This window comes from Stomoxys calcitrans, chromosome 1 (genome assembly GCF_963082655.1).
Source record: "Stomoxys calcitrans chromosome 1, idStoCalc2.1, whole genome shotgun sequence".
Lineage (NCBI taxonomy): Eukaryota > Metazoa > Arthropoda > Insecta > Diptera > Muscidae > Stomoxys > Stomoxys calcitrans.
In genome coordinates this window covers 16,212,652-16,226,563 of record NC_081552.1, presented here as the reverse complement: position 1 = coordinate 16,226,563, position 13,912 = coordinate 16,212,652, and the positions used below count along the sequence as shown (strand labels likewise).

General features: G+C 38.6%; 1 protein-coding gene across 1 annotated transcript; it reads left to right on the top strand.

The window, feature by feature from the left end:
* The first annotated feature begins 2,706 nt into the window (after nt 1-2,706).
* LOC106094710 (G-box-binding factor) lies at nt 2,707-13,540 on the top strand. The gene is made up of 3 exons (XM_013261950.2): nt 2,707-2,953; nt 3,026-3,204; nt 8,255-13,540. The coding sequence occupies exon 3, from the start codon at nt 8,468-8,470 to the stop codon at nt 11,051-11,053; it is 2,586 nt and encodes an 861-aa protein (XP_013117404.2). The 5' UTR covers nt 2,707-2,953; nt 3,026-3,204; nt 8,255-8,467; the 3' UTR covers nt 11,054-13,540.
* Nucleotides 13,541-13,912: the final 372 nt, after the last annotated feature.

Below are 13,912 nucleotides of genomic sequence, written 5' to 3'. Positions count from 1 at the left end.
GTTGCTTTTCTTTTTATTTATATTCTTGACCTTGAAAGAAACAGTACCAATTGTATCCCTCAAGGACTCAACAAGGGCTTTAATATTACGTTATAAATAATTATCGGTGGGCACAATTTTGGTTTTGTCTCACCATTGTTGTTATTGTTGTTTTTACCACTGGTGGCTTGATTTTTACAGGAACAGAGGCGAAATTTACTTGAGTTAGAACATCAACTACACCAAATGGGTTATCGTCAGTCTGCTTGTGTTTTTTTTTAAATCTTTCTCGAAGTTAAGGACTTTCCAAATCCTTATGTCAACAGTGGTTTCAAGCCGCTGTCTCTTATTGGCATTTGATAATGTTTGCACTGCTGTAGACACTGCTCTCGGTTGATGCTGAGAAGTTGATGCCTCTTCCTCAACGACGTCGAAGTCCATTTCATGAGGAATTTCAACAAGCATCTTGCTTGCAAAAATTGCATGTGGGAAGCCTGTAAATTTACTGTTTTATTTGAAATTTTATGAATTTGTTTATCTTTAGATGTAAAAATTCACGGCTGGATGCGTTCAGTGTTGCCTACTTTTTTCCCAATAACAGATAATAACAAGCGATTTGTTTGCACAAATCTTAATAGATTTTGTTTGGCTTCTTTGCCCACAAATGTTTTTGGCAATTTAATTTATAAATTTTACAAATATTTTCACTTTTTTCCTCATATTGACAGGTAGATAAATGGCGTTACCATTTCATGGTAGACAAACAGAATTGCACTGGAAATTTTTTTGCGTTTTATTTTTCCCTTCTCGACTGTAATATGTAATATATTGGATTGCCCAAAAAGTAATTGGGGATTTTTTAAAAGAATGTAAATGAATTTTTAATAAAACTTAGAACAAACTTTAATCAAATATACTTTTTTTCACTTTTTTTCTAAAGCAAGCTAAAAGTAACAGCTGATAACTGACAGAAGAAAGAATGCAATTACAGAGTCACAAGCTGTGAAAAAATTTGTCAACGCCGACTATATGAAAAATCCGCAATTACTTTTTGGGCAACCCAATAATAACAGCAATTTTATCCTTAAATGCCAAAACAGTATAAGGTGAGTTTGATTTTTGAGTGTCGTGTTGCCAAAATGCAACTCTGCACACAAAAGCAACGCGATAAAGTTAAAAAATGTTCAACTTTGACGCTTAAAAGTGAGCGTCATTCAGTGCTGCCACAGGTAGATAGGGTTTTTAGTCGTCAAAGTTGTTTAACTATTGCGTGCAAGGCAGATTTAACAAGTAAAAGCGTGCTAAGTTCGGCCGGGCCGAATCTTATATACCCTCCACCATGGATTGCATTTGTCGAGTTCTTTTCCCGGCATCTCTTCTTAGGCAAAAAAAAGGATATTAGGAAACGATTTGCTCTGCTATTAGAGCGATATCAAGATATGGTCCGTTTTGGACCACAATTAAATTATATGTTGGAGACCTGTGTAAAATGTCAGCCAATTCGAATAAGAATTGCGCTCTTTGTGAGCTCAAAAAGTAAAATTGAGAGATCGATTTATATGGGAGCTGTATCGGGCTATGGACCGATTCAGACCATAATAAACACGTATGTTGATGGTCATGAAAGAATCCGTCGTACAAAATTTCAGGCAAATCGGATAATAATTGCGACCTCTAGAGGTTCAAGAAGTCAAGATCCCAGATCGGTTTATATGGCAGCTATATCAGGTTATGAACCGACTTGTACTTTATTTGAAATAGTTGTTGAAAGTAACAATAAAAAACGTCTTGCGAAATTTCAGCCAAATCGGATAGGAATTGCGCCCTCTAGAGGCTCAAGAAGTCAAGACCCAAGATCGGTTTATATGGCAGCTATATCAGGTTATAGACCGATTTGAACCATACTTGGCATAGTTGTTGGATATAATAACAAAACACGTCGTGCAAAATTTCATTCCAATCGGATAAGAATTGCGCACTCTAGAGGCTCAAGAAGTCAAGACCCCAGATCGGTTTATATGGCAGCTATATCAGGTTACGGACCGATTTGAACCATACTTGACACAGTTGTTGGATATCATAACGAAACACGTCGTGCAAAATTTCATCCCAATCGGATAAGAATTGCGCACACTAGAGGCTCAATAAGTCAAGACCCAAGATCGGTTTATATGGCAGCTATATCAAAACATGGACCGATATGGCCCATTTACAATACCAACCGACCTACACTAATAAGAAGTATTTGTGCAAAATATCGATAACTCTCCAGTACAACGGCAATTCTATCCAGGACCTCTGACTTGTTCTGGCGAAATTATTAAAGATGGTCTGATGTGTACAACAACTACAAATCGTATGGAGCATTTCCGCCATCTTGTCTTTAAGCAGATCCACGATTTGCCAACATACACAAAGAAATTTGTGTGCGTAAATGAGTTGAAAATAAGTGAGAAAGAGTGCAAACAAAAATCAGACTTTTAAATACCGTCAAACCTGGCCGTCTGTTAACGCGCGTGAGATCACCTTATTAAATCCACCTTGCGAAGAGGATTAAAAAAAACCGCATAAATTCTCTTTATGTAAACGACCCATGCGCTTCGATTAGTAAAAACAAAAGCGATAATTATTATCGTTGCTCAGCACCGATAATAAATGCCAACGACTTTGGAAAAATCCTAACGCGACTTTGTTTTCTGCAGCTAGCTGCTTCTATTAATTTTTAGATGTGTTTTTAGTTTCTATGGTTGTTTTAACGTTGTTAATTGCAATTTTTGTTAAAAGAATTAAACGAAAAGAAAATGTTGTTAAATTCACAAACCATTAACATTATTCTTTGAAAACTAAAATACAAAAAGAAGAAATATGTCTCAATGGCTTGAATTTGATGCATAAAGCTTGTATATATGTGTGTATGACTACAAAAAAGGGAAACCAAACTTAAAGCAGCAGAAATTAAGAGTTTTAAAAAAAGGTATATATGGAAGTCGATTTAATCAATAAATTTGCTATATTTAATTGTATTTGTTTTCTATTTCATCTTTAGATGTGTGTTTGATAAATTATTTATGCAGCTCTGCCAAGAATTTTTTTCTTGTTTTGCTTTTGTGTGAGTGTTGGTTTTTGATTAAAGAATACCTTCCATGGTATATTTAAAGTTGGTGTCATCATCACCATAATCATCAATAGCAACTGTCTTACCGAAGCCTATGTATAAAGTCAAGGGTAAGCTCTTTTATTTAAGTTTTTTTTGTTTGTTTCTCTTAGTATAAGATATTAAAATTTAAGATTAGATAAATTATATTAGCAGGCGTACTCTGTGTTGGTGCTAGGGGTGTGGATATGTGAATGGATGGATGGTGAATTTCTTGAAGTGTTGGAAAACGTTGGCATTCATTTTGGTTTGTTTACTATAGTGTCGGCCACCACCATAGCATATTGAAATATTTGTGCTTTTTTCATATGGTTCATGGGAAATTCCTTCAAGACTGAGATAAAGCAAATTCTTACTTATTTGCCTTATTTTGTTAACTATACATAACATTTTTACATTAATTTATATCTGTAAAGGACGGGTTTTAATTGTTGTTTTATTGGCTGTGTGTTATGTTCTTTCTTTTGTCTACTTGGTTCTGCTGAGGGATCTGGGTCAGAGTCGAGTAGGTTTGGCTGGGCAGTGAAATAGGTGACGTGTGGTTCCAGGTCACAATCAGGGTATACATCCCGTACGTTGGCACCAATCCTAGCTTTATAGCAGTTTAGACGGCTGCATTTGCCGAAACACAATTGAGCCAGGCTTACACTGGCTGGTGCCATGTGTGGCGGTCGTTCTCCAAGGGCCACATTTACCCGGTGGCTGTTGTTGTTGTAGCCACATTTTCATGTGGAGGTGGCGAACCTCTTCAAGCTCCAGTAGGTGAGCAAATTCGTTCCGTTGCAAAGGACCGACCGCCGTGGGAACAGGGTGGCCGTAGGTAATTTAAAGTTGCCTTGTCATATCGAGCATTACAGGAACTCAGCATTTGTGCAAGAGCCGGTGCCGCCCGACCCCTAGCTGAGACTCTCCGCTCGATACCACTGATTGTCCGCGACTGCCATAGCAGCCACTAAGTATTTTGGGACACTTGATGGTCGGAATCATTTCTCGACCATCACAGTCAGCTCGGCATTCACCTCACGCGTATTTGTAGTGAACAATGTCCCTGAAGATTTGGTGGCAGCTATCTTCAGATTTCTTGCAGCGAAATATGAAGCAAGTTCGTTGGGGTAGACGTTAAACCTATCGCAGATGTCAACAATGGGTGGGGGGTTTGATGCCATGATCGTGCAATCATCCGCATATGATACGATCTCTATGCTGTCTGGGTAGAGGGTGGAATGGAGGATACGGGAACTCCCTGTTTCATTCTACGGTGCTTCGACTTCTTATCCCTAAATTCTACAAAAGAATGGCGACCACACAGATAATTCGCACCAAGCGTTTCAGGCCTGGCTGGAGGGACGTGTTGGCGATGGCCTTGAATAGGTCCAGTGCCACGGCAAATGTGTGCGCTGATGGTATGCAAAGCAGTTGTTTTGCTATGCGTCTTAGCTACTGGTGGGAGAAGGGAGATCGGTCTGTACGACTTGCCCAAATTCGGGTGCTTTACATGCTTCAGTAGCGGGATCACTGTGCCCATTTTCCAGACATCGGGAACTTTGGAGTGTTCGAAGACAGGTAGAGGACAGTAGTAAGTTACTCAACTCTAGCTAAATCCAGATTCTTCAACATAATGTAGAGATACTGTCGGGGTGCAACGACTTGGTTGATTTGGCGCCTCGGATGACATTCGCAACTTCGCCCACGGTAAATTGTAATGGCCTTGCCCTGTCACTACTCTACTCCTTGCCCTGTCACTCTCAGGATGCACAATTAATTGACAGTTGGCGCATCTCTTCGGATCAGTCAGGGTTACATTGCCAAAAGTGACTGAGGTCCTGTCATCCCGTGTACCGGGGTTCGAGAGTGACTTAACAGTAGATCACAGCTTCCTTAAACCGATGCCTAAGTTACATTGCTCCAAGTGTTCCAGCCACAAATTCCGATTATGTTCGTTGACTACCCTGTTTATTTCCAGATTCAACTCGCTGATTCTGGGTTAGTGGGGTCCGTACAACGAATCCCATAACGCTCGTCTTCGAGTACCACTGCCTGCGCCGAGAAATTGGGCCACACTTGGGGTATTCGAATGACCATTTAATTGCTGTATTACTGCAAATCGGACAAACATATATATGGGAGCTATATCCCAATCTGAACCGATTTCTATGAAATTCACCAGTAATATTGAGAGTCATAAGAAAATCCTTGCTGCCAAATATCGAGAGAATCGGTTGACACATGACCATTTTATTGCTGTATTACTCCAAATCGGACGAAAATATAAAGGGGAGCTATATCCAAATCTGAAACGATTTTTATCGAATTCACCAGTAATAGTGAGAGTCAGAAGAAAATGCTTCCCAACAAATTTCAAGAGAATCGGTCAACAAATGACCATTTTACTGCTGTATTACTGGAAATCGGACGAACATATATATGGGAGCTACAGCAAATCTGAACCGATATCTATGAAATTTACCAGTAATATCGAGAGTCATTAGAAAATCCTTCCTGCCAAAAAAATCGGTTAATAAATGACTGTTTTATTGCATTATTACTGCAATATATGGAAGCTATATCTAAATCTGAACCGATTTTTTCCAATTTCAATAGGCTTTGCCTCTAGGCCGAAAAACATGCCCATACCAAATTTGAAGACGATCAGATGAAAATTGCGACCTGTAGTTTGTACACAAATTAACATGGACAGACATTCAGACAGACGGACGGACAGACAGATAGACATAGCTAAATCGAATCAGAAAGTGATTCTGAGTCGATCCGTATACTATGAGGCTATCCCTCTTCCTTTTGGGAGTTACAAACTAATTCACTAAGTTATAATACCCTGTACCACAGTAGTGGTGTAGGGTATACAAATTGTTGGCAGTGGTTGCGGCAAATAAGCCAACAGCCATACCCCCACTTTATATAAATGCCAAATGTCGAAAGCTTCACCCACGACAGGTCTGCTTTCGGGTGCCTTACGACCGCTATACGGGTTGAGGTAACGAAATATATATGGATCTTATATATAAAAATCAATTTGTGTTTGTAGGTTTGTTTGTTTGTGTGTTCCTTATAGACTCAGAAACGGCTGAACCGATTTTCTTGAAATTTTCACAGATGGTGCATAATGATCCCGTGGTGAAAATAGGGTACTAAATTTTTTGATATCTGAAGGGGGCGGACCCACCCCCTTACCCTAATTTTCAGAAATGCCAGACCTCAGAGATGGATGGTGCGATTTGAGCGGAATTTTGTGTGCTCTCATATAGTTCCCTAAAAATAAAAAATTGGTATCCAAATTTCGGATGGGGTACCTAGGGGGGCCGCCTCACCCTTAAACCCGTCAAACATATATTTAGACCAATCACGACAATATGGGGCTCACATGTAAGGTGTTTAGGATAAGAAAACGTATCTGATATCCAATCGTCGGACTAAGTGTTAGGGGGACCACCCCACCCCCAAAACACCCCTAAATCGGACATATTTACCGACCATGGCAAAATGGGACTCAAATGAAAGGTATTTGCGAGTAGAATACGAATCTGATATCCACATGTGGGACCACATTTCTGGGGGTCCACCCCTTCCCCAAAACACCACCCAAACAGGAGCTATTTACTGACCATGGGAATATGGGGCTTAAATAAAAGGTATTTAAGTGTAGAATAAGAATCTGATATCCAAATATGGGACCAAGTGTTTGGGGGGGCCGCCTCTCCCGAAAAACATCCCCCAAAGGGGACAAATTTACGACTATAGCAATATGGGGCTCAAATGAAAGGTCTTTGGGAGTAAACCACGAATCTGATATCAATATTTGGGAAAAGTGTATGGGGCCACCCCACCTCCATAACACCACCCAAATAGTAAGTATTTTCTGACCATTGCAATATCAGGCTCAAAGGGGGTTTTTAGTGTGGAACTCGAATCCGATATACATTTTCAAGGCCAACTTACTGAGTGGCCGCCCATCCCCCAAAACACCCCCCAAGCCGGTCATTTTTGCCGACTATGAAAAAATGGGGCTCAAATTAAAGGTATTTGGGAGTGGACCACGTATCTGATATAAACATTAGGGACCAATTGTCTAGGGGACGTCCCACCACCATAACAACCCCCAAATAGGACGAATTTGCTCACGAAGACAATTTGGGTCGTAAAGAGAGTGGAACTAAATATTTACAGTTTTTAGGGCCAGTACCCCAAACCGGACATATTTGGTGACTTTTTCAACAAGGAGTTTAAATGAGATTAGAAAAAGAATTTTATATCCAATTTTGAGGCCAATGGCAATATGGGGTTCAAATAAATAATATATAGATATATGAGAATAGAGCACGTTGCTGATATATTTTCCGGGGACCATCCCAATCCCCAAAACATCCCTAAATCGGGCATATTTACCGACCATGTCAATGTGGAGCTTAAATGAAAGGTATTGGGGGGTAGAGCAAGAATTGATACCCACTGCCGGGTGTACCCCTTTCCCAAAATACCCCCGCTTTAATTAAAATAGAACGCCCTCATAAAGAGCTAAACGAGCATCATTCTTTGATATGTGAGAAGTTTCTTCCTCTTGCCAGAAATGAGATGTTTGCTCATGATATAAATGTGTATATGTAACTTTAAAGATAGAAATCCTAATATTGAAAAGAAAATGTTAAGAGCATCATTTTTGAATGACCTAAAGAAGCACAAACTTATAACGCAGTATCACATGCACCTAAAATACATAATCCTGAAAATAAGGAAAAAAAGTATTAAATTTAAGAATATATGAACTTAAAATAATTACAAAATCCTTAACAAAAAATCCTATGCGTATTTTTTATGCTGTGCTTAACAACAAACCAAAAGCATGTAAAAAACTGCTATTTGACTAAAACTAGCTGCATTAAAGCTGCTGTGTATGCGCGCATTGTTGGAGACAAAATCATGTCCTGGCTGTTATTTTCCTTTTCGAATGAAGCAAAAAACCGAAACACTTAGTGGTAAAGGGTCAATCTTCCCATTATTTTGCATGTAAATAATTTGTCCTAAAACCCAAAAACAAAAACTAACAAATCTTTAATAAATTAAAAATAATAATTAAAGCTTAATGCCTGATTTTTCTATTTCTAGGGCACGAAAGAGAAAGAAAAATAGGCGAGGGGTTTCAAAAACAAAACTAAAAATTCAATTCAATTGGGACCAATTGATATTTAGATGAAAAATGAGGGCTATGGTGCATAATGAGGCGCTATCTGGTGATCTTACTCACATTCTAAACTCATTTGTTGATCATTTATCGTCTGCCATGTCTGGGATGATTTGATAAATCATTATCAAAAGCCAATGCATTTAAAATTGAAAACAAATTCGGATTCTCTAGAGAATAGCCGCCAGAAAAATCGTGCGAATAGAAAGTCCCTAAATATGGCAAGTAGTTTGGTAAATGATGAAGAGGACAATGCAACAAGCTCCACAACAATGCGTAATACACAGCAGCAGCAACAGCAGGCACAGACTAGCAATAACAACAACTCAAGCGCGAACACCAGTGAAACTTCCAATGCATCCCAGCAGAAAACGCTGGGAGCCAATGAGGCGAAAGAAAAAAAGGAAAATCTCCAGCAACGTAAAATAGAATTGGAAAAATTGTTGAATGAGAAAAGTTGGTTGCTGCAACAGTTGCAGAAACAGGAAACGGAAATATTGAATGGCAATTTTGAGTATATGAATTTCAATGATTTCATACAGGATTTGGCTTTGCAATATAAGCAGGAGCAGGCTTTGGAAGGCATTAGCGGCGAAGAGGCCATACTAAGACGCAAACCCTTGGCGGCTAAAGAGAATCATCAACAACATCATCACAATGTCTTGTATCGCAGACAATCGGAGATTTCGAATCGTTCTTCGGAATATGACAATTATCCGCATCAGGATAATTTGTCTACACACTCGGAAGGTGCTGCCAGCAGCTCTGGGGGTCGTGTGGTAGGAGGAGCTGTAGGCAGTGGAAGTGCCATGACTATGCAGCATGCCCAAGCCCAACAGCAATACAATGCAAAATCAGCACTCAAGAAACGCTCAGCTACAGTGGCAGGTACCACTCAACAGTCGACCACCACATTACAAATGATAAGGCAGCATCACATGGACCAGCAGCTAATACAGCAACATCAACAGCAACTTTTGTATAAGCAGCAACAACATCATTATCATCATCCACAGCGGCATTTATTTAAGCAGCATATGGAGCATCATCAAGTACTGATGCCACATTTGCAATATGCCACACAAAAGTTTTATTACACCACATTGCAGCCAACCCAACAGCAGCAGCAACACCAACAACAACAGGAATATGGTCGCTATATAAAGGCCCAGCCACAACAGCAACAGCAGCAGCAACATCATCATATTACATCTCAAACATCTCTAAATCAACAGCAGTCGCCAAAGCATCAAGGCCAGCAAATTCCCACCACCTCTACTCTGCATACTCAGCTACCGCAGCAGCCTCAACAGCAACATCTGTTGTTGACTCCTCCTCATGGCGGCGGTGGTAGTGGTGGTGTTGGATTAGCTCCTATGGATAACATTTCCTTGTATTCCCTAAATTCCAACAATGTGGCCACCTTGCATCGCCAAGCCCAACAACAGCAGCCCATAATTGTACAGTGTGATAAGTATTATCTGTCTCCCACCACTCATCATGTATCCCACAATGAGGGTGGGGGTTTCATCAAGTCCAGTCAAAATATCAAAGAGTATATATCGCCCATAACATCGCCCCAACAACAGCTAATGGCGGGTAGGGAAAAGCGTTTGGCATCACAAACAAATCTAAGCAATCGTTTGGCCAACAATACCCCTTCCATGGATGTTATATCATTGGCTCCTTCCTATATGTCAATGGAATCGGTGGATTATATGCAGCCAATAACATCAACACAGCATCATCATCATCAAAACCAAAACCAAAACCAACAAAGATGGAGGTCACAAAGCAATCTACCTCCTGGTAATAACATACAACCCTCCACTTCAACGGCCCTGGGAATGGTCTCTGCCGAGGTGAAGTCATACTCCAGTGATATGCTGAATAACAACCAATATTATAACACCACGCTGAATGCACCACCACCACCACCACCGCCAACAGCATTAGCCACCACCAATCATCCGCCTAATGTAACGCAAGTGAAACCCTTCAAACCATTGGATGAAATTTCCATAACTTCTTATACTTCAGAGAGCCAAAAGAAAACCAAACCCAAACAATGGCTGGAATCGTCATTAGATGGTCCTGTGATACGACAAACGCATCAAGGCAGCGGCGTGGAAGAAATGTCGGCAGGGGACTATATCAACAACAATGCACCAGCACGTTCCAAATTGTCATCACATTCGTTGAATACCTCTAGACATTATTCCATGTCGGCGGCTCAGGCGAAACCCTTGAATTCTCCCATTAATCACAATGTGCAACATGCTAAATTAAGTCAATCCACTTCATATTTAAATCAAATAGAAACATCAACACCAGCAACATCTATGGCGGGGGTCAATGTTGCAGCGGCAACTGCAGCTCCCTCCATATCACAGGCCTATAATGTTGAAGCTTTATCACCTCTAACTCCTCCAGGGGCTTATAAATTGTTACCAGCGGCAGCAAATAAGCCACCAGCCAGACCCCCACTTTATATAAATGCCGGTGGCCCTTCCGCAGCTTCACCCACCACAGGTTTGTTTTCGGGCGCCTTATCGCCCGATATACGTGTTGAATCACCGAAAAATGTCACCGTGGTACAGCCGGCGACATTTCAACCTTACAAAGAGGTTACAAAACCTTTCGAAATGTCCGATTTCTATAAATATTCGACCAAATATAGACAGAAAGAAAATAATGCGACAACATTGGCACAAGATAATTAAAGGTAGTAGCAGAGGACTCCATTTTCGAGGAAAGAAACAAGGGTGATTTGGTTTGATGCAAAACAGAAGTGAAGAGCTATAAGACGAATTTTGCGTAAAGAGAGAGGAAATAAGGTAAAGAAGGAGAGAAAAAGTTAAGAGGAGCATGAGAGGAAGAGAGAGAAAAGAGAGATAGAAGGAGAGAAGAGAGATGGAGAAGAAAGAAAAAAGACTGAAAGAAGGATGAAAGAAAGAGAGAGAGAAAATAAGCATAAGAGCTAAATGCGATAAAATATCACAATGGCACAGCAAGCAATATTTCAACATTACAAAGAGTTTACAAAACCTTTCGAATTGTCGGATTTCTATATATATATCCACTATATATATAGACATATAATATTGTGACAACATCGACGCAAAATAATTGAAGGTAGTTTTCAAGGAAGAAGACACCACTTTGATACCGAGTGGAAAGCCACAAGACAATTTTGAATAAAGAAAGAGGAAATAAGGTAAAAAAAAGAGAAAGATAAGGCGCAAATGAGAGGAAAAGATAGAGAAAAACAGAGTAACAAAAGATACAGAAGAAAAAACGAGATAAGAGGGAGCTGAAGAGAAAGAAAGTAAAAAAGACATGAGGATGAGAGAAAGAAATAAATTAAGAGGGACTAAGAGAAAGATAAAGTGTGAACAACGAATATGTGCGAAGAAGATTGACAAAATGGAAAATCGTAGTTTTTACAATCCTTAAAATAAACTCCAGATTATAGCTTCCAAATTGACTCCGAAAAAAAGAAAGAGAAGCGAAAGATGAAGTAAGTGCGAGAACAAAACGAGTGAAACGATTAAAGAGAGTGAGTGAATGTAAAAGAGCGGGAGAATGTAAGATATCGAACGTATGTAAAGAGTGAGAGAATGTTAGAGAGGGAAGAAATCTAAGAGGGAGAAAAGAGAGAATAAGTGAAAGATAGAGAGTGAATAAGGGAACTGCGAAAAAGTTTGAGAAAGGAAAATTTAAGTTTTTACAAACCTTGAAATATACTCCAGACTATGGCTTTTAAACCAGTGATGTCCAACCCTTCAAGGCATCGGTGATGGCAAGTCACACGCATTCTTGTGCTCTTTTTGTCAGTCGTTATTGAGATATCTACGAATGAACATGTGGACGGTTACGGGTATACGCATAGTTTTTCTGAATTTATTTTAGAAACAATGATTTTAAAAAACGCATGGAAAGGAAACAATCATTTCCGGTTTCCTGGTTTATGTTTATTTTTGCAAAACACCAATCATTCAGCCCAAAAATGATTTTTTACATATTGAGAGAATTAAAAATACATAAGGAGAGTATTTCACACATACAGTCTCATTTTCATTGTGGACATCGCTGTTTTAAACTGACTGAGGAAAAAGGAAGGAACAATGCAGGATAAAGAAAGTGCTAAAACAAACCAGTGAGACGATATAAGACAATGAGAGAATGTAAGAGGGTGAGGGAGCGTAAGAGAGTAAGATAATATAAGAGAGTGAAAGAATGTAAGAGAGTGAGAGAAGTAATGAAAGTAAATAGAAAAGAAGAGAGAGTAAGAGAAAGAGTGAGAGAAACATAAAGAATGAATAAGAGAAGTGTGCGAATAAGAATGAGAAAAGGGAAAAGATTTTACTATTTACAATCCTCAAAATAAACCCAAGACAATGACTTCCAAATTGAATGGGAAAAAAATAGTGCGAGAAAAAGAGAACTTAAAATAGTGTAGGAATGTAAGAGAGCGTAAGAGAGTAACCAAATGTATGGGAGTGAGAGAATGTAAGAGAGTGAGCAAAAATAAGAGTGTGAGAGAAGGAATGAAATTAAGAACAAAAGAAAAGAGGGTAAGAAGAAATAAAAAGAGAGTAAAAGAAAGAGAGAGAGAGAATGGGAGAAAAAAAAGGGAAAATCATATTATTAACAATCCTTAAAATAAACCCCAGACTATGGCTTCCAAATTGGGTAACAAATTCTTAATGAGGCCATTTTATAGCTTGAAATTTACTATGATTGCCTTGTTATTGATACATTGAGGCCCAGCAGACCTTTGAAGAAAATTTTAACTTTGGCATTACTCTTGCCCAACAAAAAATGTTGAATTTTTGATATTCTTATGCTCTTTCAAAATAATCTTACTGTCTGTCTCACTAATAAGTGACTCAACTAACTCAAGCATATGTTTTTCCATAATGAAATCAGCTGATTTTTAAATACAAAAATCGCTCATTTTAAGTGACAGAAATTTAGGAGGATAGACCGTTAAACTCTCTTCAAAGCCTTCAAAAACGTGGTTTACCAAAATAATATTGAGCTATCTATATCCTTCTCCTTCTCTTATTTGTAGTGAGTATTTAAATTTGTCTTATGGGTCTCTTTCTCCCCACAGCTTTTAAAAAACAACGAAACAACTTACCTTGAATATGTAAGATTCAAGACGTATTGGCTTTAATAAAAAAAACCCATACTGTTTCTTTTTTTCCTTCATGTTAATTGTAATGCCTTCAATTAATAAAAAATGTAAAAAGTTCTAGCTCTAAGCAATATTTTTAAAATTTTCAATATGTTAAACATGAATTTAACATCGTTTGAAAAACCAATCCCCTCAAAAGGTAAAGACATTTCTTTTGTTTTTGTATAAAGAATGATATACTTTTTAGGGAATTATAAAAGAAATTTTCCTTGTTTTTTAAAGATTTTAAATTTGTTTTATTCTTGATTAACCCAAAACAAAAAATTTAAAAAATTTTTAGTTAGTTACCAAAATAGAGGGGTCCCAGATTGATTGTTGGTCAATATTAAATATTATAAAAAAACCGTATTTTCAATGATTAAAAAATACTAACAATAGC